The sequence below is a fragment of the Oncorhynchus masou genome, chromosome 33 (genome assembly GCF_036934945.1).
Source record: "Oncorhynchus masou masou isolate Uvic2021 chromosome 33, UVic_Omas_1.1, whole genome shotgun sequence".
NCBI lineage: Eukaryota > Metazoa > Chordata > Actinopteri > Salmoniformes > Salmonidae > Oncorhynchus > Oncorhynchus masou.
In genome coordinates, this window is record NC_088244.1 from 29,536,975 (window position 1) to 29,562,174 (window position 25,200).

Here is a 25,200-nt window from a genome sequence, read left to right on the forward strand (position 1 = left end):
GCTTTACCTGCCTCTCAATTCCCAGACAGTCAACCCGACAACACGCCCCTCAGGGAGAATCCCATCGGGGTCGGTGGAGACCTCAGAAGAACTGAAGAGACGAGATAAAGCATCAGGTTTGGTGTTTTTTGAGCCCGGACGATAAGAAATAACAAACTCGAAACGAGCGAAAAACAGAGCCCAACGAGCCTGACGCGCATTAAGTCGTTTGGCTGAACGGATGTACTCAAGGTTCCTATGGTCAGTCCAAACGACAAAAGGAACGGTCGCCCCCTCCAACCACTGTCGCCATTCGCCTAGGGCTAAGCGGATGGCGAGCAGTTCGCGATTACCAACATCATAGTTACGTTCTGACGGCGATAAGCGATGAGAGAAAAACGCGCAAGGATGGACCTTGCCGTCAGAGAGAGAGCGCTGAGAAAGAATGGCTCCCACGCCCACCTCTGACGCGTCAACCTCAACAACAAACTGTCTAGAGATGTCAGGTGTAACAAGAATAGGTGCGGATGTAAAACGATTCTTAAGAAGATCAAAAGCTCCCTGGGCGGAAACGGACCACTTAAAGCACGTCTTAACAGAAGTAAGGGCTGTGAGAGGAGCTGCCACCTGACCGAAATTACGGATGAAACGACGGTAGAAATTAGCGAAGCCCAGAAAGCGCTGCAGCTCGACGCGTGACTTAGGAACGGGCCAATCAATGACAGCCTGGACCTTAGCGGGATCCATCTTAATGCCCTCAGCGGAAATAACGGAACCGAGAAAAGGGACAGAGGCGGCATGAAAAGTGCACTTCTCAGCCTTCACATAAAGACAGTTCTCCAAAAGGCGCTGGAGGACGCGTCGCACGTGCTGAACATGAATCGAGAGAGACGGTGAAAAAATCAGGATATCGTCCATGTAAACGAAAACAAAAATGTTCAGCATGTCTCTCAGGACGTCGTTAACTAGTGCCTGAAAGACAGCTGGAGCGTTAACGAGGCCGAAAGGAAGAACCCGGTATTCAAAGTGCCCTAACGGAGTGTTAAACGCCGTCTTCCACTCGTCCCCCTCCCTGATGCGCACGAGATGGTAGGCATTACGAAGGTCCAATTTGGTGAAAAACCTGGCTCCCTGCAGGATCTCGAAGGCTGAAGACATAAGAGGAAGCGGATAACGATTCTTAACTGTTATGTCATTCAGCCCTCGATAATCCACGCATGGGCGAAGGGACCCGTCCTTCTTCTGAACAAAAAAAACCCCCGCTCCGGCGGGAGAGGAGGAGGAGACTATGGTACCGGCGTCGAGCGAAACCGACAAATAATCCTCGAGAGCCTTACGTTCGGGAGCCGACAGAGAGTATAATCTACCCCGGGGGAGTAGTTCCCGGAAGGAGATCAATACTACAGTCATACGACCGGTGTGGAGGGAGAGAAGTGGCCTTGGAACGACTGAACACCGTGCGCAGATCGTGATACTCCTCCGGCACCCCTGTCAAATCGCCAGGCTCCTCCTGTGAAGAAGAGACAGAGGAAACAGGAGGGATAGCAGACATTAAACAGGTTACATGACAAGAAACATTCCAGGATAGGATAGTATTACTAGACCAATTAATAGAAGGGTTATGGCGCACTAGCCAGGGATGACCCAAAACAACAGGTGTAAAAGGTGAACGAAAAATTAAAAAAGAAATGGTTTCGCTATGATTACCAGAGACAGTGAGGGTTAAAGGCAGCGTCTCACGCTGAATCTTGGGGAGAGAACTACCATCTAAAGCGAACAAGGCCGTGGGCTCCCTAACTGTCTGAGAGGAATGTCATGTTCCCGAGCCCAGGTCTCGTCCATAAAACAGCCCTCCGCCCCAGAGTCTATCAAGGCACTGCAGGAAGCAGATGAACCGGGCCAGCGGAGATGGACCGGAAAGGTAGTGCGTGATCCAGAAGGAGAGGCCTGAGTAGTTGCGCTCACCAGTAGCCCTCCTCTTACTGATGAGCTCTGGCTTTTACTGGACATGAGGTGACAAAATGACCAGCGGAGCCGCAGTAGAGACAGAGGCGATTGGTGATTCTCCGTTCCCTCTCCTTGGCCGAGATGCGAATACCCCCCAGCTGCATAGGCTCAGCATCCGAGCCGGCGGAGGAGGGTGGCAGTGATGCGGCAGGTGGCAGTGATGTGGAGAGGGGAGCAACGGAGAACGCAAGCTCCTTTCCACGAGCTCGGCGACGAAGATCAAACCGTCGCTCTATGCGAATAGCGAGAGCTATTAAGGAGTCCAGACTGGAAGGAACCTCCCGGGAGAGGATCTCATCCTTAACCTCGACGAGGAGACCCTCCAGAAAACGAGCGAGCAAAGCCGGCTCGTTCCAGTCACTAGAGGCAGCGAGAGTGCGAAACTCAATAGAATAATCCGTTATGGATCGATTCCCCTGACATAGGGAAGACAGGGCCCTGGAAGCCTCCTCGCCAAAAACAGAACGGTCAAAAACCCGTATCATCTCCTCCTTAAAGTCCTGATACTGGTTAATACACTCAGCCCTCGCCTCCCAGACTGCCGTGCCCCACTCACGCGCCCGTCCGGTAAGGAGAGAAATGACGTAGGCGATGCGGGCTGCGCTCCTGGAGTAAGTGTTGGGCTGGAGAGAGAACACCACATCACACTGAGTGAGGAATGAGCGACACTCAGTGAGCTCCCCAGAGTAACACGGCGGGTTGTTGATCCTGGGCTCCGGAGACTCGGAAACCCTGGAAGTGGGCGGTGGATCGAGGTGGAGTTGGTGAATCTGTCTTGTGAGGTCGGAGACTTGGACGGCCAGGGTCTCAACGGCATGTTGAGCAGCAGACAATTCCTCCTCGTGTCTGCCTAGCATCGCTCCCTGGATCTCGACGGCGGAGTGAAAAGGGTCCGGAGCCGCTGGGTCCATTCTTGGTCTGATTCTTCTGTTATGAACTTGAGTGAAGACCCAAAAGCGGTTTTAACAGAAAACAGAGTTCTTTAATGAAAAAACAGGAATGGCATAAATCCTCTTCCAACGTTGTCAGCGGAACAAAAAGAACGTTAGTATAGTGCAGGATGCACCTGCCAGGCAGACTCCGACAGGACAGGACAAGGTGGAAGCAAACGAGACGACAGCTTGCTTCTGGCATCAAAAAACACAAACAAGAATCAGACACTGAAAGTAGCAGGAACAGAGAGAGAAATAGAGACCTAATCAGAGGGGGAAGAGAGAACAGGTGGGAACGAGTGAATGAGCTAGTTAGGGGAGATGTAGAACAGCTGAGGAATGAGAGACAGAGAAGGTAACCTAAAAAGACCAGAGAGAGACAGAGTGAAGAGAAAGGACAGGAACAGACATAACAAGACATGACAATGACAGTGGGATCTTGTTTTTGGTTAGTTGCTGTGTTAGCCCTACAAAACTTTACGTGTCGTTTATTCTTTCTTGTTTTTGGTGTTCATTTAATAAACTTATGATGTCAGCCTACCACGCTGCACCTTGGTCTCCTCATTCCGACGATGAGTGTAACAGCTGGTGACATTGTCTGTGATTTATTTAGAATTCAAGGCACACAACCAGCATGGTTACCACAGCATTCTGCAGTAATACGCCAACCCATCTGGTTTGGGCTTAGTGGGGCTGTCATTTGTTTTTCAACAGGACAATGACCCAACACACCTCCAGGCTGTATAAGGGCTATTTTACCAAGAAGGAGAGTGATGGAGTGCTACATCAGATGACCTGGCCTCCACAATCACTTGATCTCAACCAAATTGAGATTGTTTGGGATGAGTCAGACCGCACAGTGAACAAAAAACAGCCAACAAGTGCTCAGCATTTGTGGGAACTCGTTCAAGACTTGGAAAAGCATTCCAGATGAAGCTGGTTGAGAGAATGCCACGAGTGTTCAAAGCTGTCATCAAGGCAAAGGGTGGCTATTTAAAGAATCTCAAATATTTAATATTTTGATTTGTTTAACACTTTTTTGGTTACTACATGATTCCATATGTGTTATTTCATAGTTTTGATTTCTTTACTATTATTCTACAGTGTTGAAAATAGTAAAAATAAAGAAAAACCCTTGAATGAGTAGGTGTTCTAAATCTTTTGACTGGTAGTGTACACCTCCACCTTTCTTGTTGACCTCATGGTAACATTTAATTCCTGTCCTGCAGCTCAGTTCAAAGGGACGACTGTATCTTTGATGTGTCTGGATGGTTTAATATATAATCCACAGCTTAATTATTAATTTGACCACTCTTAAATAGATATTCAATGTCTGATTTGTTATTGTTACCCATTTACCAATTACTGCCCTTCTTTATGAGATTTTGAAAAGCTCCCTGGTCTTTGCAGTTGAATCTTAGCTTGAAATTCAATACTTGACTGACTGACCTTACAGATGTTGTATGTATGGGGGACAGAGGAAGGGTTATTCATAAAAAAATCATGTCAACCCCTATTATTTCACACAGAGTGAGTAATTGTAACTTATTAAGTGATTTGTTAAGCCACATTTTACTCCTGAACTAATGTAGGTTTGCCTAAAGAAATGGGCTGAATACTTATGTAAAATGTGTAGAATAGCGTGTAATTAGCTTTTAAACAGCACATTTTTCTGTCTTCCCCATGACAATGGGTAGAATTGCAGGAAATGTGCTTTAAAGGTAGACTCAGCGATATGAAGTAGATGCAGAAAGTAACAACTAAGATTGTTGAAGCACAATGCTTAACTTCTCCCCTGTTTTGGTCCTGTACCAGTCTGCATGCGCAGATACTGTGTGCGACTGTGTGAGAGCAAAGTCTTGCATCTTGCTCATCTCAATATCTGCGGTACTGCTCGTTGCAACGTGATTTAGCTGAGTCTACCTCTAAAACAGCAACATTTTGTCTCAGCCTCATTTCAAAATGTGTAGAAGAGCATGAGATTAGCTATAAAACTGCAAATTGTTCTCTTTGACCCTTGGCAAAATTTGTAGAATTTAGTGTCATTTGACCAAAGCACCAGTTCCAATCCAAGTAGATTTGTTGAAAATAGAGCCCTTTGGCAATGCACATTTTGACTCGGTTTGGAGTCAAAATGCATGAGCAGAAAAGAACCCCATACCTACTGTAAAATATGGTGGTGGATCTTTGATGTTATGGGGCTGTTTTGCTTCCACTGGTGCTGGGGCCCTTAGTCAACGGCATAATGAACCCAGTACCAGGATATTTTAGCCAAAAATCTGGTTGCCTATGCCAGAAGGATAAAACTTGGCCCCTAGTGAATCTTCCAGCAAGACAATAAACCCAAGCACACAACAAAATCCACAAAGAAATTGTTAGTTGGCCACAAAATCAAAATGTTTGAGTCTACGGACTTCAGAACCATGGAAAATATGTGGTCGATTGTATATAGAGAGCGTGCGACTCTTCCTCTTTTTTTAAATCAACTTCACTTAAAATCACAAAAGTAGAAAGCTTGGAATTTCTAATTTGGTAGGCAAATGTGCTGTTACCTGGCTTACACAATGCAGCCTGGTTCATTATGTAAATCTTTGAGTGATAAGAAATCTTAGAAAATTCCCTCACGCCAATGGGATGTTGTTTTATTCACAAATCACAAACATTGTATAGATTACATCAAAATACTGAAGGGAACACATTTAGGAAACTCATCCTTTTACAATGAGAAGCCATGGCTGACAGCAAAGAGTTAACTGCCACTCTTCTTAAGAGAGGCGGGAAGTTAGGGATGTCGTCACGGAGTTGCTCATACACCTGTAGCTAGGTAGAACCACATACTGTTTACCTAGGTGAAAATAGCTCCTTATATATATGACCTGAAGTCACATTGAAGCAAGCATTCCTACGCTTGCACCCTCTGGCATGAATTTGTCAGTATAGTGAGAACTTCATCACAGATAAGGCTGGCTGGCCATGATGACCAACAACCTCGCCTCACACCCCACCAAGCAGGCCAGCTGAGGACTCTCTCAACTGTCAGAGCAGAAGAAAGCACTCCGACCACCTGATAGTGTTTGAGACACGGCTCCAGGTATCCTGCCTAATCCTCCTCTCTCTCTCTGACACATCACTGCCTCATGACCTGAGGGCCACAAACATCTGTTACAACCTGACAACTGAAACAGCCAACCACAGAAGACCACTAGAAGAGAGCCTACATATTAAACTCATCCACAACCAGAGGAGCTTGGGACTTGAGCTTCTGCCCATCTGCATTGTGACTCACTGTGGAACTCTTCGGCACCTGTACAAGAAGTCCATTGACAGACGTGAAGACAGATATCCAGAGTGACAGTCTACCAGCTCAAACACCATCAGCAGCCTGCTCCTCTGACCAGGTATGTCTACGGACACGCCTGGGTTTGGGAAAGATATTGAGGTGGATTTTTTTTAGAATGAAGTGGTAGACTGTCTTGAACTATGCAAGGTGGGGATGATGGAGATGTTGATCAGTATGATTACTATGAGTTATATTATTGAGGATGACATACCATGGAACCAGTTTGATAGGAAGACTTTCAGACAGGGATTTACACTGTAGCAGTGAACTGTCGGAGTGTTGTATCTACCATGCCACTCTTTACAGAAGGGGTCACAGTTGTACTGGACACTGATGAAGTATGTTTGAAGGAAACACTGTATTCAGTTTTTCACTCTGTTACTGTTTTTTACAAATTCACTCCGATTTTTTGCAATATCAGAGGTGATTCTCTTTCTTGTGGCATTTTCATGCACCTCAGATATAAAGTTCACGTGATCTGTTTCCTTTTGATACATTGACATTTCTTTTTTTCCCCTTGAATCCATGGACCAAACTGCTTTTTAGTACGCACAGGTTAATCACACACCTGCAATGTTTTTCAGTTTTAGTAAGCAGGCCCCAAGGGACACCAAACCAGTTCAACAGGTGTAATGAGAGTTTCACCACCCTCTTCTAATGACTGTGTGCCTGAACTTTGTTTGGAGGTTTAGATGACACACACACAGATGCACACACACACACACTGAGAAATTATTTTTTAATGCGAGTAAAGTATCGAGATAAAGAAATAGGTGTGAATTTAAAGTAGCCCTCCCTTTGTTTAATGTGTAGGGGAATGCAATGAGTAATACATGACCAAATATCTTTCATATCGACTGAATGCCTCTGATATCACTTTAGAAATGGTTATCTATCAAGGTGTATTTTTGAACCCAGTGCTTTGTTCTAAAGAAGTATTTAATTCACGTGTATACAATAGTCACACACACGCACACACATACCCACCAGGAAAACAGAGAAATAGAGCGTGATTGTAAGACACTAACTTCTTCATTAGTATGAATATATCTCAATTCTCAAACTATTAAAACATTCATGATTTGTACATGATGTTATACTCAAACAATACTTTCCCTTTATTGAACTATTTCATTATCCATAGAAGGCCCCCACTTTACAGTATTTGGTCCTCCGGCTATTTTAACTTCCCTGTAATAACTCACCAATTATGTTACACTTAGTATTGGAAATGATAAGCAATCAGCCAAATCCCCTCAAGCACTAAATGTAATAAAAACCTAAACACATTTCCCACTTCATCACACAACTGCACTATACTGCCATTTATACACCTTAGTGCCAATAGAAAGATACAGCACAAGTCATACATAGGTTGGTACATTCTGGTTCTAGTACACAGAGACACAGCATTTTTCAACAGTCTCAATATTGAATGTATGTACAGTTTTTCATCTGAGCCCTCATGTTTGCTGGATCATTCTATACTATGTGAATACGGCCAGCACAGTATTGTGAGCTTTTGCGGTTAAACCAGCACGTCAGAGGATACAATGCCACCTCCACCTCAGCTGTTACTCACACCATGGATAAGGGCTGGGTTATTTATTGTCCATCTTTTGTCTAATATGCTTTGAGGGCAGATACTTTCATTTTGCAATTAACCTCAAATTCGTTTGGTTGACCTAAAAAACTTAACCCTGTCAGTGTCCACCAGTACCTGAGCAACCATCCAAACACCCCAGGGCCTCAGTCTATAAGTGCTGATTCAGCTATCATGGATACAGTATTGCATGACATTGTGGAAATTTATATAAATTAACTTACTGTATATTAATGACACGTTTTTTTCCAATGATTTTGGTGCAAGTACTGTATGTGGTAAAGTTTCACAACTCTAAGTACAAAAATCTAAACAGGTCATCAAAATGGCTCATGTGCACCATCTTTCAATTTGGATACCTGTTCATACCTGCTTTTCAAAATACAATATTCACATTTTTGTATGATTTTCTTTTACTTGTTGACAATACATTTAACTATCACTTTATCAATCTGCTCAAAACTGCTAACTGCTGAATCAAAATCGCATATCAATTTCCTCCCGAGTGGCGCAGCGGTCTAAGGAACTACATAGCAGTGCTTGAAACGTCCCTACATCCTGGGTTCGATCCCAGGCTGTGACACAGCCGGTAGTAACCGGAGGACCCATGAAGCAGCATACAATTAACCCAGCATTGTCCGGGTTAGAGGAGGGTTTGGCCGGCCGGGATTTCCTTGTCCCATCGCGCTCTAGTGACTCCTTGTGGTGGGCCGGGTGCCTGCAAGCTTACTTCGGTTGCCAGTTGGTTGGTGTTTCCTCCAACACATTGGTGCTGCTGCTTTCTGAGTTAAGCGAGCAGTGTGTCAAGAAGCAGTGCAGCTTGGCAGGGTTATATTTCAGAGGACGAATGGCTCTCGACCTTCGCCTCACCCAAGTCCGTAGGGGAGATGCAGCGATGGGACAAGACTGTAATTGGATATCGCGAAATTGGGAGGAAAAGGGGTTAAAGTACCGACAAAAAAATAAGTGCTGAACACTGTACAATTCTATATTTTTACATCATAAATGTATCAATTGAAATCCATTTATGTTGGAAAGTAAAACCAAATCATATATGGATGTGGCTGTAAATACTACATCATCGTCCTCCATCAGCCAGTGTGCTTCAATATTTCAAAGTGGAAAGAGGCACTATGTGCTACCATTTGGAATTATAGTGTGTTGTACAATGCACTGCTATAATACCTGGGTTGTATATAACAATATATTCCACTCATCATCTGAATATTATTGATACACTATGAGCTGATTCATTTTGCCAAGGAGAGGGACATGCGATGCTGTTATCAGTTTACTTAGAAAGGTGATCTTCTACAATGTTGCATTGGGCAGAAATGGAATACACAGCATCTTGCTACACATATATACATTTTTACAGTAGCCAACTGCTTTACAATACCCTACAATACCGTTATATCGGAAAATCTGTTCCACGTATGTACTGTGTAAAGATAATGAAAGCGTAAGACTGACATATTTCTGAACATGGTCTCAACCTGTCATTGGTTTGCAAAAACAAATTGCATGTCAAGTTATAGTCAAATACTCTATAGAAAAAAATGTACATTTAGAAATGTGTATCTTGTATTTTTTGCTATTGGATTAAAGGGTAGTTAAAATGAGTAAATGGTGAGGCTATCATTATTTTGTCCTGTGTGGCTGAGTTGGTAGAGCACAGTGCTTGCTACACCAGTGTTTTGGTTTCGACTCCTACGGGGGGGGGGACAAGTTACAAAAAGTATGAAAAATGTATGCACTCTATACTGTAAATCACTCTGGATAAGAGTGTCTGCTAAATGACGTAAATGTAAATTTGATGTATTGATGGCAAAACAAAATGTTCTTATGGTATTTAAATGAAAATCAAATCATCATGGTCATTGGCTGCATACACATATTTAGCAGATGTTATTGCGAGTGTAGAGAAATGCTAGCGAATATAATGTGAGAAATAACACACACACACACACACACACACACACAAAATAATACTGCAAAGTTGCTTAGAAGCCAGGAACCAGGCGACCGTGTCTATCAGTGCCATGTTATTTTTATGAACTCTAATCAAGAGTTCTGAACATAGGAATGGGGACATTACAAGTGAATCAGTTTAGAGTTTTGTAGTTTTGAAAATACACCACTTACATCTTAAAAATGTGCCAAAGTGATTGAAAAGAACTGATATACAGTGCCTTCAGAAAGTATTCAGACCCCTTGACTTTTTCACATTTGTTACATTACAGCTTTATTCTAGAATTGATTAAATTGTTTTTTTTTCATCAATCTACACACAAAACTCCATAATGACTATACCAAAACAGGTTTTAGAAAGTTTTGTAAAAGTATAAAATAAAAAAACCTGAAATATCACATTTACATAAGTATTCAGACCATTTACTCAGTACTTTGCACCATTGGCAGCGATTACAGCCTTGAGTCTTCTTTGGTATGATGCTACGAGCTTGGCACAGCTGTATTTGGGGAGTTTCTCCCATTCTTCTCTGCAGATCCTCTCAAGCTCTGTCAGGTTGGATGGGGAGCGTCGATGCAACGCTATTTTCAGGTCTCTCCAGAGATGTCTGATCGAGTCATGGTCCTGTTGGAAGGTGAACCTCCCAGGTTTCCTCCAGATGTGACACTTAATCTTGGTTACATCAGACCAGAGAATCTTGTTTCTCAAGGTTTGAGAGTCTTAAGGTTCCTTTTGGCAAACTCCAAGTGGGCTGTCATGTGCCTTTTACTGAGGAGTGGCTTCCATCTGGCCAATCTACTATAAAGGCCTGATTGGTGGAGTACTGCAGAGATGGTTGTCCTTCTGGAAGGTTTTGGTACACTTCCCCAGATCTGTGCCTTGTCACAATCCTGTCTCGGTGCTCTCAGGACAATTCCTTTGACCTCATGGCTTGGTTTTTGCTCTGACATGCACTGACATGCATTGTCAACTGTGGGACCTTATTTAGACAGGTGTGTGCCTTTCCAAATCATGTCCAATCAATTGAATTTACCACAGATGGACTCCAATCAAGTTGTAGAAACATCTCAAGGATGATCAATGGAAAAAGGATGCGCCTGAGCTCAATTTCAAGTCTCATAGCAAAGGGTCTGAATACTTATGCAAATAAGGTATTTCTGTTTTAAATTCTTTATACATTTGTAAACATTTCTAAAAATCTGTGTTCACTTTGTCATTATGGGGCATTGTGTGTAGACTGATGAGGACAAAAATGTATTTCATCCATTTTGGAATGAGGCTGTAACAACAAAATGTGGAAAAAGTCAAGGGGTCGAAATACTTTCCGAATGCACTGTATTCCCATTGATTCTTGAATAATATAACTTAGAAATGTCTCATGAGTTTACCCCATCCGAACCCAAAATATTAGCGCGTTTTAATCAAATGATTGTAAACAATGTAAAGGTAAACAAGTGCTGTATAGCCTCAAAACATGGTTAACATTGTTATTTTGATATCACGGATGGTCAGTCCTTGCATCCATAGCTCTGTCTATGAGTTTGAAAGTGGTTACATTCCTCCAGGCCCATCCCTCAGTTTTAAAAAAACAACCAAAACAGAGGGCAGGTGACCACTTTGATATTGTTTCAATTAAGGATTCTAGCTTTTAATGGGACAATGCTACTTACTTCATCCTAGATTATCACCTCTTAACCCAGTGATTATAATGAATAGACTGGACGCCAGTATACTCACATGTAGTTTAATTTAATGCATTAGCACCCAGTCTTGACATTACATGATGTCTGTTACCTTATGTTTAAGTGATAAGGTCTGAGAAGCCAGTGTTTGGAGGGTATATTGGCACGGGTGTTGTTAGGCCCGAGACGAGGCATTATCACTATTATAAAATCGGTAAAGGACGCTGGGTCATTATCCGAAAGGTTGCTGGTTCAATTTCCAGAGCTGACTAGGTGAAAAATCTGTTGATGTGTCCTTGAACAACGCACTTTACCCTAATTCATCTGGATAAGAGTGTCTGCTAAAATGTCAATAACAATTTACGTATTTTCATCAAAAATATTATTTTAATGAATTTATTCATACTATTTCATCCTTCCACGATACATAGTACCGACACAAATCTAAGGTTGCTAGCCAAACCGGCTGGTCGTTTGTTCTTTCGGTTCGGTTGCCAGAGACGCGACCCGGTCTTAAATCTTTTTGTTCTGTATCTGGACGTGACCCAGTCCTTCGTTCTATTGTCAATGTTCTTATTGCTAGCTGGGCAACTACGGCTAATTTACAGTCACGTCAAACGGTGCAGTCAGAATAACAGCAAAGTAGCTGCATTTGCGTTTGTTTAAGCTGTTTTCTAGTGATATTTATTTGGATATATCCATAACAATGAGGTAATGATGTGCGATTTCGTCTGGCATAGAAAATGTGCACTCTCCTCAGGACACTGTTGTACAGAGGACCTTGCCAACAACACAGCTAACACAATCACTTCAAACTAAAGCTGGAAAGACTGCAAACGGGCTGCATTTCGTTTAGTTTGACCTGTTTTCTATTGACATTTGCATACGTCCATAAAGATTATGCCAGCAGATTCATGATTTTGACTGTCTGCGAAAAGCTGTCTGCCTGTCTGTCTGGTTAAGACAATTTCATTACTATGGGACAGCTGAAGATCGAAGTTGAATATTGAAACAAAGTTGCAAATGTCGGAGAGACAGACAGTAAGGTTTATACAAATCTCCACTGTTGGAAACTAAATGTTAGTCTAAAAGAAATGTGAGATCATGTCTAGATGCTTTTTATAGTGGAGATCAAGTTTATAAATTGCCTTGCTGGGCTGATGAGACAGTGGATTGCGCAGTCAGATGGAACAGAGTAAATAGGTATTTTAACATAATAGATTTAACCAGTGGTAATTTGTGGAATAGACACCATCTGGGATGCATTTTTAACCAACAGCATTCAGGATTAGACCCACCCGTTGTATAATCTCACAGAACCAACTATCAAACTAACTGTCATTTGTCACTTGTAGCGTTAGGGTAAAGCCCATTTATGCTTGATCTGTAAGTGTGGTCTCAGGCTCCATATGTTGAGGATGTGACGTAATCGGAGCCTCGGAGGCACGAAGAAGCCAAATTGAGCTACTTACTGCATCGCTGTGCACCTCCCAAATTTTGTAACAATGTACAGGGCTCCTTATAGCTCCGCACTGACATGATTGGTTGACAGTAGAACACAAACTCACTTCCTTGACAACTTCCCTCACTTCTGCTCCGCGAAGCACTTAAAGTATGAATGCCTTGACTTCTGCAGAGGCCATGTCCCTGTAAATCCTGCACGGCCAGTACAGACGTTGGATTGACCAAGCAGCGTCTGCATTGGTTGTGCAGCGCCTTTCAGGGTTTCTGTAGCTCTGACTAGGGGAAGAGGTTACTGATAACATGACAAAAAGTCAACCCTTTGAAATTCTTACACACCATACTCAAACGTGCTACTCTACATAATGAAGTGTTGTTTTTATGAAAATAGATTGGTTAATTCAACATTTCAAAGAAAGTACCAACAGAACAAACAACATTAATGAAATGTCATGTTTGGTTTCGGATTACTACTGTTTCATATTTTGACATTTGGATATGGTTTCAATGTTGCATTAAGACAACACTGTCTGAGGGAAAAGCTTGCCATGTGAATTGAAAAGGAAAATAAGCCAGTCAAACAAAGTGACTAGAAAATTGTAATTAGAAAGTGTCACTCATGGATGACAGATGATTTTTTTCACCAGACATGATAAAAAATTGTTACAAATTGTTACACCTGACATTTGCTATGTCGATATGTGAACAGTTTGCCATCAAGTTCACTATTGTTTTGAGACCTTTCGGAAAGGGTCTTTTTGTGTATCCAGTATAAATCCCTTTATATAACATGCCTGATGAAAGTCTTCCTTTCTGATCTCCAGTACTGCTGAAGCTATGGGGAGTCCAGGCTGTGACCGCGTGGGGAGCACAGTGCCCCTTCCCCTGATGAGTTTCAATGACTACCCCTACAGTGTGTCTGGTCTGAGGGCCTGGGAGGAGGAGGACACCAAGCCGCCCCGTGGACTGATAAGTGTGCCTAAACACACCACTCTTGAACGCAGCCTGCAAGGGGTGTTCCTGCCCTGCTCTGACATGCTACTCACTGAAGACAGCTTGTGGCTGTTGAAGAAGAAAGAGGCAGCACCCCCTGAGCCCCCCTGTAAGCCCTTGGAGCAGTGCCCTGTCATCGACAGCCAGGGCCTGGGGTTGGGCCTGGGATTGGAGGTCCCCTCTGGGCTAGAGGGACAGGTGGAGGAACGCTGTCTGGAGCAGGTTCAGAGCATTGTGTTGGGAGAAGTAATGAAGGACATAGAGACCGCCTGCAAGCTGCTCAACATTACCCCAGGTAGGAAAACTGTTTAACTACCAAGTTATTGTGTGCCTATAATTTGTTACCATATTGTTACCATGGTATTACGGTTATTATTACTGTTATTACTGTGCTGTACACTATGCTACTGTTTCATACAGTGCCTTCGGAAAGTATTCAGACCCCTTGACTTTTTATATGTTTTGTTACGTTACAGCCTTATTCTGAAATGGATTTAAAAAATGTAAATCCTACACACAATACCACCATAATGACAAAGTGAAAACAGGTTTTTGCAAATGTATTAAAAATAAAAAACAGAAATACCTTCTTTATATGAGTATTCCGACCCTTCGCTATGAAATCAACTGATTGGACATGATTTGGAAAGGCACACACCTGTCTATATAAGGTCCCACAGTTGACAGTGCATGTCAGAGCAAAAACCATGATGTCAAAGGAATTGTCTGTAGAGCTCTGAGACAGGATTGTGTCGAGGCACATATCTGGGGAAGGGTACCAAATAAACTATGCAGCATTGAAGGTCCCCAAGAACACAGTGGCCTCCATCATGCTAAAATGGAAGAAGTTTGGAACCACCAAGACTCTTCCCAGAGCTGGCCGCCCAGCCAAACTGAGCAATCGGGGGAGATGGGCCTTGATCAGGAAAGTGACCAAGAACCCGATTGGTTCAGTGAAGCATGGTGGTGGCAGCATCATGCTGTGGGGATGTTTTTCAGTTGCAGGGACTGGGAGAGTAGTCAGGATTGAGGCAAAGATGAACGGAGAGAGATCCTTGATGAAAACCTGCTCCAGAGCACTCAGGACCTCAGACTGTTGTGAAGGTTCACCTTCCAACAGGACAACAACCCAGACAGGTCAAGCACATAGCCAAGACAACGCAGTAGTGGCTTCGTGACAAGTCTCTGAATGTCCTCAAGTGGCCCAGCCAGAGCCCGGACTTGAACCTGATCGAACATCTCTGGAGAGACCTGAAAATAACTGTGCAGCAATGCTCCCCGTCCAACCTGACAGAGATTGAGAGGATCTGCAGAGAAGAATGGGAAAAACTTCCAACATACAGGTGTGCCAAGCTTGTAGCGTCATACCCAAGAAGACTTGAGACTGTAATCGCTGCCAAAGGTGCTTCAACAAAGTATTGAGTAAAGAGTCTGAATACTTATGTAAATGTGATATTTACATAAGAATTGTGGGTAGATTAATACAGATTTAAAAAACAATTGAATCAATTTTAGAATAAGGCTGTAACCTACCAAAATGTGAAAAAAGTCAAGGGGTCTGAAGTCTCCAAAAGGGATAGACCTCATGTCTCTATCAGTCTCAGGGTCTGTCATGTTCACCACAGTTAAACATGTGATCTGTCACTGTCTGTAGAATGACTAGAATACGGATAAAAGAGCACGGAGAAAAGTCTCACAGTTGAAACACCCCATTATCCACTGTCAGATATTACTTATAGGAAAGCAAACAAAACAGTAAAGGTCACCATTCACTGTAGGGTGCCCTTTTTTTATGCAACTTTGCGACTTCTATGCTTATAAATAAGACTTCTATGCTAATAATATATTATTATTATTATTATCACTGCATTGTTGGGAAAGAGCTCTCAAGATAAGGATTTTACTGTACTGTTTTACACCTGTTGTGTGCTGTGCACGTGGCGAATAAACTTCAAAACTTGAATAATTTCTGAAACTTGAAACTTTAATATCACTGACGCTGGGCTAAGCTCAATGACAGAAGTGTCTGGGGCCTCTCCGCCCTGTGCAAATGCCTCTGTTGACAATTCATAATTTCACACGCCTCATTTCACATGCTCACTCACTCACTACTTGTCATAGGGAAGACAAATATCAGTTCAGAAATTGCATACAGTACAATGTACCTCATCGCCTCTGCAGAACCCATGGAGTGGAACTGTGGGAACGTCCAGAAGTGGCTGCTGTGGACAGAGCACCTGTACAGACTACCCCAGGTGGGAAAGGTGTTCCAGGAGCTCAGTGGGAAGGACCTGTGCTCCATGACAGAGGAGGACTTCAGGCAGCGCTCAATGCAATGTGGAGACCTGCTGTTTGCTCACCTGGACATCTGGAGATCAGGTAGGGCAACTGACAACCTTGAACGGATCTGTTAATCAGACTGTGGTATACGGTGCCTTGCGAAAGTATTCGGCCCCCTTGAACTTTGCGACCTTTTGCCACATTTCAGGCTTCAAACATAAAGATATAAAACTGTATTTGTTTGTGAAGAATCAACAACAAGTGGGACACAATCATGAAGTGGAACGACATTTATTGGATATTTCAAACTTTTTTAACAAATCAAAAACTGAAAAATTGGGCGTGCAAAATTATTCAGCCCCTTTACTTTCAGTGCAGCAATCTCTCTCCAGAAGTTCAGTGAGGATCTCTGAATGATCCAATGTTGACCTAAATGACTAATGATGATAAATACAATCCACCTGTGTGTAATCAAGTCTCCGTATAAATGCACCTGCCCTGTGATATTCTCAGAGGTCCGTTAAAAGCGCAGAGAGCATCATGAAGAACAAGGAACACACCAGGCATGTCCGAGATACTGTTGTGAAGAAGTTTAAAGTCGGATTTGGATACAAAAGGATTTCCCAAGCTTTAAACATCCCAAGGAGCACTGTGCAAGCGATAATATTGAAATGGAAGGAGTATCAGACCACTGCAAATCTACCAAGACCTGGCTGTCCCTCTAAACTTTCAGCTCATACAAGGAGAAGACTGATCAGAAATGCAGCCAAGAGGCCCATGATCACTCTGGATGAACTGCAGAGATCTACAGCTGAGGTGGGAGACTCTGTTCATAGGACAACAATCAGTCGTATATTGCACAAATCTGGCTTTTATGGAAGAGTGGCAAGAAGAAAGCCATTTCTTAAAAATATCCATAAAAAATGTCATTTAAAGTTTGCCACAAGCTACCTGGGAGACACACCAAACATGTGGAAGAAGGTGCTCTGGTCAGATGAAACCAAAATTGAACTTTTTGGCAACAATGCAAAACGTTATGTTTGGCGTAAAAGCAACACAGCTCATCACCCTGAACACACCATCCCCACTGTCAAACATGGTGGTGGCAGCATCATGGTTTGGGCCTGATTTTCTTCAGCAGGGACAGGGAAGATGGTTAAAATTGATGGGAAGATGGATGGAGCCAAATACAGGACCATTCTGGAAGAAAACCTGATGGAGTCTGGAAAAGACCTGAGACTGGGACAGAGATTTGTCTTCCAACAAGACAATGATCCAAAACATAAAGCAAAATCTACAATGGAATGGTTCAAAAATAAACATATCCAGGTGTTAGAATGGCCAAGTCGAAGTCCAGACCTGAATCCAATCGAGAATCTGTGGAAAGAACTGAAAACTGCTGTTCACAAATGCTCTCCATCCAACCTCACTGAGCTCGAGCTGTTTTGCAAGGAGGAATGGGAAAAAATTTCAGTCTCTCGATGTGCAAAACTGATAGAGACAAACCCCAAGCGACTTACAGCTGTAATCGCAGCAAAAGGTGGCGCTACAAAGTATTTACTTAAGGGGGCTGAATAATTTTGCACGCCCAATTTTTCTATTTTTGATTTGTTAAAAAAGTTTGAAATATCCAATAAATTTCGTTCCACTTCATGATTGTGTCCCACTTGTTGTCGATTCTTCACAAAAAAATACAGTTTTATATCTTTATGTTTGAAGCCTGAAATGTGGCAAAAGGTCGCAAAGTTCAAGGGGGCCGAATACTTTCGCAAGGCACTGTATATACACTGAGTGTACACAACATTAGGAACACCTTCCTAATATTGAGTTGCACCCTCATTTGCCCTCAGAACAGCCTCAATTCGCTAGGGCATTGACTCTACAAGATGTCGAAAACGTTCCACAGGGATGCTGGCCCATGTTGACTCCAATGCTTCCCACACTTGTGTCAAGTTGGCTGGGCGTCCTTTGGGTGGTGGGCCATTCCTGATACACATGGGAAACTGTTGAGTGTGAAAAACCCAGCAGCATTGCAGTTCTTGACACACTGAAACTGGTGCACCTGGCACCTACTACCATACCCCGTTCAAAGACACTTAAATATTTTGTCTTGCCCATTCACCCTCTGAGTGGCACACATCCACAATCCATGTTTCAATTGTATCAAGGCTTAAAAATACTTATTTAACATGTCTCCTCCCCTTTATCTACAATGATTGAAGTGGACTTAACAAGTGACATCAATAAGGGATCATAGCTTTCACCTGGATTTACCTGGTCAGTCTATGGCATGGAAAGAGCAGGTGTTCTTAATGTTTTGTACACTTATATTATAATATGGCATATATTTCATTTATGGTGTGCGTAATTCCATAGAAAATTATTGAATGTTTAATAGCCACAAGCTAAATGAGTACTTGGCTCATTCACTATATAGATTGTACTGTAGTTTTCAGATATTTTCTTAGTCTTATGTTGAGATAACAAATGCGTAATCCTGTTCAATGTTGTTTTTGTCACAGCTGCGTGCATGAAGGAGTGCTGCACACCAGGAGATACCAAGTTACATAGTGCTGAGGAGACGTGTCCAGAGGCCGACTCATCCTGCTCAAGCCAGCCCATTCACCTGTGGCAGTTCCTTAGACAGCTGCTCCTCAAGCCACACAACTATGGACGCTGCATCCGATGGCTCAACAAGGAGAAAGGTTAGTGGCCAGGGGAAAGAGGGGGGAGTGCAGACAGGTGTATGGTGTACATTTTAGCCTGGAATTTCAGCCTGTTCAGGTGGGATAGAGTTTTTGGCCCAGATCATGACATCACTATCTGATTATTCTGACCAATTACCAGTCATCTTTTATTTTGCATATGATTCCTCCTACTTTGAAAGGGTACGCGGGATAGGCTCTAGATTCAAGACGGTCCGATGCACCAATCAGGGCAGTGTATGTAAATATATTTAAATTCCTATAAACACGCCGACAGGATCAGACTGAGCATTTCAATGGCAGAAGCTTATTTTTATGAAATAGACACACAACAGTAATTTATTAGAAATATAGTGATGATTTAAAAGCTAAAATAAAAAGACTGGATGGGGGCTTTAAAGCTGAGGGTGTCCTAAAATGTACACTGTATGGGTGAGAACATTTGGCCATGTGAACTGACTTGAGTTATTCAACATTTGGGGCTTATTTTCCATTGGTTGCTGAAAAAAGTGAAATGTCTTGCATTTTCTTTTTCCTTTAATCATCAGGTATCTTCAAAATCGAAAACTCGGCTTATGTAGCCAGGTTATGGGGCCTCAGGAAGAACCGTCCAGCTATGAACTACGACAAGCTGAGTCGCTCTATCCGGCAGTACTACAAGAAGGGCATCATCCGCAAGCCTGATGTGTCCCAGAGACTGGTCTATCAGTTTGTCCACCCTGTATGAAGCTGTTGAGCAGCCAGCTAGAAGAGGAGAACACGAGTGGTGATGACTGGTGACAACTAACTGAAAAGAAGCCTCTAGCTGCTGTTTTAGCTCCAGCATTAACAATGCACTGCATAGACTGCCTCCTGCATTGTGCACTCCTGCCTAATTTCAATATTCTTATGTGTAACCTGATTGCATATGGGAATTTATTGTCACATTGCATTAGATATGCAATGTTTTACATTTCCAATATTGTTGAAATAATTTTAATATTAATTGTCCAATATTTCATTTTCACAAATATCAATTCCATGTTTGTATACTTTTTCTCTTAATCACCAGTATATCAGCTACTATTTATTTCTTCATTTGTAATGGTTGCTCTTTTTAGTGCCATTTACATTTCAACATGTCCCTCCTTACAATCCATAGCACTTACAAATGTTACATTTTACATAATTAGTTCTCTGAAGCTTGTTTTGGAAACTACAGTGGACTAAGCTATGGTGAGTATATAATGTACTATAGAATGGATTGAATATGTTCACTGCCGATCTCTAGTAGCAGTCCGATGTTAAGGCCACTTCATAGGTCACAGTCACAGCTGTTTACCCCATACAGTAGGGCCAATTATGATCCTGATGTTGATTTGTAATATCACAGATCTCATTGAATTGAAATGATTTGACTCCGGTGCCCATTCCCTGGCGGAAGAATACAGTCTAATAGGAATTAGTGAATACAGTGAACTACTGTAATATAAGCATTTCAATACCATTGACACATTTCAAGTGCTAGGAACTGTATGTAGAGTCGAACACCTGTGTCAGAGATTTAGTGATTGGATACATACAAATGTTGGAATATAATATTGAATATTTATAATGACAATGTGTAAGAATGTGTTTAAATACTGAATGTGTTTAAAACAAAGCAGCCTTTTTTTCATCAAGCACCCTAAGACTACAATCATAGCATATCATAACCCATAATGCACAGTCAAAATCATTCCAAAAAACACACACAGGACACAAAACATTTTGTTTGTATTCTCAACAAACTTGTTTTCCCCTTTCAAACCAATATTGTAATATTGACACCATCACAACAACTTTGATTCAGAATATCATCCTTATTATCATAATCATAATGATCTTTATGCATATTTAAATTAACCTTGTGTTACATTAAGATGAACAGGCACTACACCAGTTAGGAGATCAAATTACATCACTAACTATAAACATACACACGTCTGCCAATACAGGGGTTTCACAACATGAGCCCTGTCCCACTTGTGTGCATAAGGAAGAGAAAAATCAACATTAAAAAAGCATTTACATATACACCGTTTTTACTGCCTCAATGTAGTTAGGTTTAATTTCCAACTCAACACAGTTGTACAGTTACAATAGAATAAAATCCTTAAATTACATCATCATATACAAATCTGACAGCGTGGGGTAACATCACGCTCTTATATGGTACATTGACAATTCCATTGCGATGCAATTCATACGATATGGTACCTATTACTTAATATGCTTTCCATTGCTGTTATTTTGTTGTAACACATTTGCATGTATGATACTACATTTTGTCTTAGTATTTGATCACTTGCATTTTTTTATTATTATTTTATTTACAATTACACAACTCATACACGCTGAATGATAAAGATTTTTGTTTTCCAAAAAATATCTACCCGAGGTGTGTGTGTGTGTAAAGGCTATAAGATCATTTGATGATATTAGTTATTTTTGCTGGGCAGTTTACACGAAGATACATAACTTGTGAGCTGGTGATGTTTTCTCTCAACAGTGATACCAAGACCTGGTGAAATCTCCTCTGAAGCCATAACCAAAACACATCTCGCCAATATAATAATGTTCTATGACATCAAACTTGATGCGGTTTAACCTCATGTTCATGACCCCTGTTCTGTGCAAAGCTTTCTGCTCTCACAACATTATTGCATGCCTGATTTAGATAGCCCACCATTGGCAAAAATATTTGAATCGGATAAACATCTGATAAACTAGATTTGTCAGCAAGTACTGTAATATTTTCTGTATATACAGTATGTGCATTTAAAGCAGGGGCTGAGTTAGGTGTGAGCATGTGAAGTATACTACCATGAGCAATCTAAAGTAGAGTTAATTACTTCTGTCAAAGAAAGGATTTCTTATATACTGTAGTCACTGTGGTATGCTCTTGTCTTCCCCCCTGTGGATCAAATATTGAATGATCAAATAAATACTGAGACAACAGGTAGCAGTTAGTTGCATGACAGGGTTATGTGATAGTTGAGTTATTGCATGAGGAAAGAGTTTTATGTATTTCAGATTTCGGTCATTCTTTGGCTCAGTAGGGGGGCGATTCCGACCCGAGTTAAGTGGCGTAAATGGAACATAGTCCCTTTTAATGAACTTTTACCTCTATGCTTGTACTGACCTTGAATTTAAGCATGCGAATAGCATGCTATTCACCTGCTATTCGTTCGGGGTAGAGATCTAAGAAACGAAGGCGTGACGGAGGTTTGTCTACAGATACGCCGTATTCTGACCGTGACCTAATTCCCTAATAATTCCACTACTTTGACACTGTAGCGAATCTGCCGGTTCCAATTGGAAAAAGCATCCATTTTTTTCTTATATAGAAATAACAGCATTATCCATGCACTTCAATGTTTCAATTGATAAGAGCTATTGATAAGAGCTAGGTTAAAGAATATTCTATTTGGAGAAGGGGATTATAAATACACACAGCAATTGTTTTATATGATTCTTCCTTATGATCCCAGGAGACGAATGTGAAATCTGTCATATGGAAGCAAACTGAAAATCATATCAACATGACATGTATTGCGGCCTCTTTTCCGCAGTGAAATAGGCCATAAATAACTTTGCCATTAGTAAGAAATTTAATTGTGTGCCCTCATAATTTGCGTGGATGAAATTTGGAGACCCAAGATATAGGGTTCTGTAGGGCTGAACCTGGCTAGTTGATGTTTGTGCATTTGAATGTTTTAATTATATACCCAGATTTTTCTCCTTTTTATTTTACCATTTGAATCATGTTAAATATTAGCCAATATCGGGAACCACCGTCAGTAATACCCACATAGATTTCTAAAAAAGTCACTTTAGTGTCAGTAGAAAAAATTATTGTAGCTTACATTTTGCATCCTTCTATTCTATTCTGTTTACCTTTCTTTCCTCTGTCACCTCTGTGCAGTTGTTGCTGAGGGTTGCTAGCATTTCTGGATCATATTAGGCTAACGTTGTGCAATAATTTGGGACATGTAGCATATTTTAATCATTCTGGAACTCAGACCACACGGTTCACAACGACTGGACCATCGTTGTCCAACAGTTCCATGATTAGGACTCGATTATTGTTCCACCCTCATACACCTTCCACTAATTCATGGATTGAATTTGAATATGATAACTTTCAGGATAATTCAAACCACTGTATTTTTTATTAATCAATATATTTCATGCATAAAGGCTTTCCAAACCTGTTTTTTTTTAATGATTTATACATACTTTCCTAACCCTTAAAATTTGCCTACATAATCTACAAGATCAGAGCATTTTTAAATCTACCAGCTGGTGCTGAAATGGAGATGAATATGCATATATTTAGATACCTTTCTTTCATTGATCCCTATATTTGGAACCCGTTCTCTAGATGTATTCTAGTCTGTCGTCAAAGTTCTAATTAAAGGTTCACCGTATTTAAAGGGATGGCTTAAGATAAATGTACTGAAAACCCTAATGAATGAAAAATCCCAGAGAAAATCTGTTGGCCAGCAAGTGGGAGGGTTTATTAGCTGTTTAATTAAATGCATTCAGCACGCACAAGGGAACCACGCCTGCAAAGAATGTTACGCACCTTCATAAGGTAAGTCTGAATACCAACTACTGAGAAGTGCGCAGGAAAGGCGTGTGTAGGAAAGGGCGTACACTCCTAAGTCAGAATTGGGCCCCAAGGAGAATGGGTTCATAAGTGCTTTTTGCCTTGTAGGGTTCTCCATGACAGTGGAATACAACATGTCTCTTTAAAAACAGCATGTCTCCATCCAGGCCCCTACAACTGCATTCATGTCCACATTTTCATTTTATATCCTTAAAACAACTAAAGTTAATATGCCTGATTAAGTCACCTGAACAATCAAACCTTTCTAGTTACCACTGACAGATAAAATAAAAGCAAACTGGTGATAATATCATGCCCACTGACCCAAAAAATACAGAATTCCCCTCACATGCATTCTAGATAATACCCCCAATGAATTGAAATGAACAATTAACAGGTATTGTAGATATACCCAGCAAATTAACAGGTATTGTAGATATACCCTGCAATTAACAGGTATTGTAGATATACCCTGCAATGAATTGAAATGAGATGTTATGATTCAAGGGTGGTGATGGAAAGAGAGAAAAAGGTATATACACCAACTCCACTTCCGGTTATGAAGTCAGACACAAGTTTGTGGTGCTATTCCAATGCTGTTTCTGTGTCTAATGGTGAACTCTGATCCTCTGCATTGGTTTTCATATCAGCGGATTTGTTGCATCTTGTAGCCTTAATATGGCTTGGAGGTTTAGGGAAAGCCTGTTGCATAGCACATTCTGAGATAAACACTTAGTGTAGCAATGCACACACTGGTAAAAGGGATTAGGGACCAAATCACAAAAAATAAAATCTATGGTACATTTTGTGGTACTTTTAACAATACACAGCATTCCCAATGTAAACATGAGGACTGAACACATAGCATTGAAAATGCTACACAAAATGGCACCATATACACACAATGCAGGCTGAGTAGCTTGTTCTGGTTAAACGGGTAGGTAGGTATAATTGGTTACATTATTGTCACACTGTTATAGGAGAATGTAGTGCAAATGTATTTTACATCAGCTGCATGATCTTTATATCAAACACAGCACAGATATGCAAAATGTGTCCCTGCATTGGCTCAATGTTATGTTTGAGTTTGTGTCGACTGGAATAAATGCTGCTCCTGTTTTAGTGTTTAAGTCCTCCCCACCTCAAATACTGGATGAATATAATATTGATATATTGTCTTTTCTTACATTACTAAGATTATATTTAGTCAAGACTGCTTGGCGCATCTGTTGGGCAAGGGATGTGTTGTTCATAAGTCTCTGTCTCTGTGCAGTGCCATTGGATGGGACAGTCCGAGCTGCCTCCAATGGCATACCCTCCTCCTCTGGGGTTATTAAATCTCCTCGACGTAATTGGCCGGGTACAGTCCCTCTCGGCCTGTATCCAGGCGACCTCGACACCAGCCTTGGTCATCTTCATCCTCAGTCTTGGTCAGTTCATCACCTGTGAAGAACATCTCCTTAATCAACTTGCATTCCATGCTCTTTCCATGACGGAACAACATTATGGTCAATAGTACATTTAGACATCTTTGTTTTTTCCTTTATCACATCCCTATTAGCAAAGATCAGGCAGGATGTGCATCATGTTGTTAGGAAGACCCTACTAACACC

The 25,200-nt window shown here is 41.6% G+C and overlaps 2 protein-coding genes across 5 annotated transcripts in view; one reads left to right on the top strand and one right to left on the bottom strand.

The window, feature by feature from the left end:
• Positions 1-5,803: 5,803 nt before the first annotated feature.
• On the top strand, positions 5,804-21,363 carry LOC135528210 (SAM pointed domain-containing Ets transcription factor-like). Its single transcript, XM_064957136.1, has 5 exons — positions 5,804-6,316; positions 13,801-14,264; positions 16,151-16,348; positions 18,772-18,954; positions 19,503-21,363. Exons 2-5 carry the CDS (start codon positions 13,814-13,816, stop codon positions 19,679-19,681), a joined length of 1,011 nt encoding a protein of 336 aa, XP_064813208.1. The 5' UTR covers positions 5,804-6,316; positions 13,801-13,813; the 3' UTR covers positions 19,682-21,363.
• Positions 21,364-23,489: 2,126 nt separating this feature from the next.
• LOC135528209 (protein kinase C and casein kinase substrate in neurons protein 1-like) overlaps positions 23,490-25,200 on the bottom strand; it is a 56,762-nt gene continuing 55,051 nt past the window's right edge. For all 4 annotated transcript variants that reach the window (XM_064957132.1, XM_064957133.1, XM_064957135.1 and 1 more), the window contains one exon: positions 23,490-25,030. In XM_064957132.1, the coding sequence (XP_064813204.1) occupies positions 24,921-25,030 (110 nt within the window). In that variant the 3' untranslated portion in view covers positions 23,490-24,920. The remainder of the gene's footprint in view (positions 25,031-25,200) is intronic.

Coding starts and splice junctions, on each gene's coding strand:
- LOC135528210 (XM_064957136.1), top strand. CDS start 13,814: ATGGGGAGTCCAGGCTGTGACCGCGTGGGGAGCACAGTGCCCCTTCCC. Junction 14,265..16,150: donor GCTGCTCAACATTACCCCAG/GTAGGAAAACTG, acceptor TCGCCTCTGCAG/AACCCATGGAGTGGAACTGT. Junction 18,955..19,502: donor ATGGCTCAACAAGGAGAAAG/GTTAGTGGCCAG, acceptor TTTAATCATCAG/GTATCTTCAAAATCGAAAAC.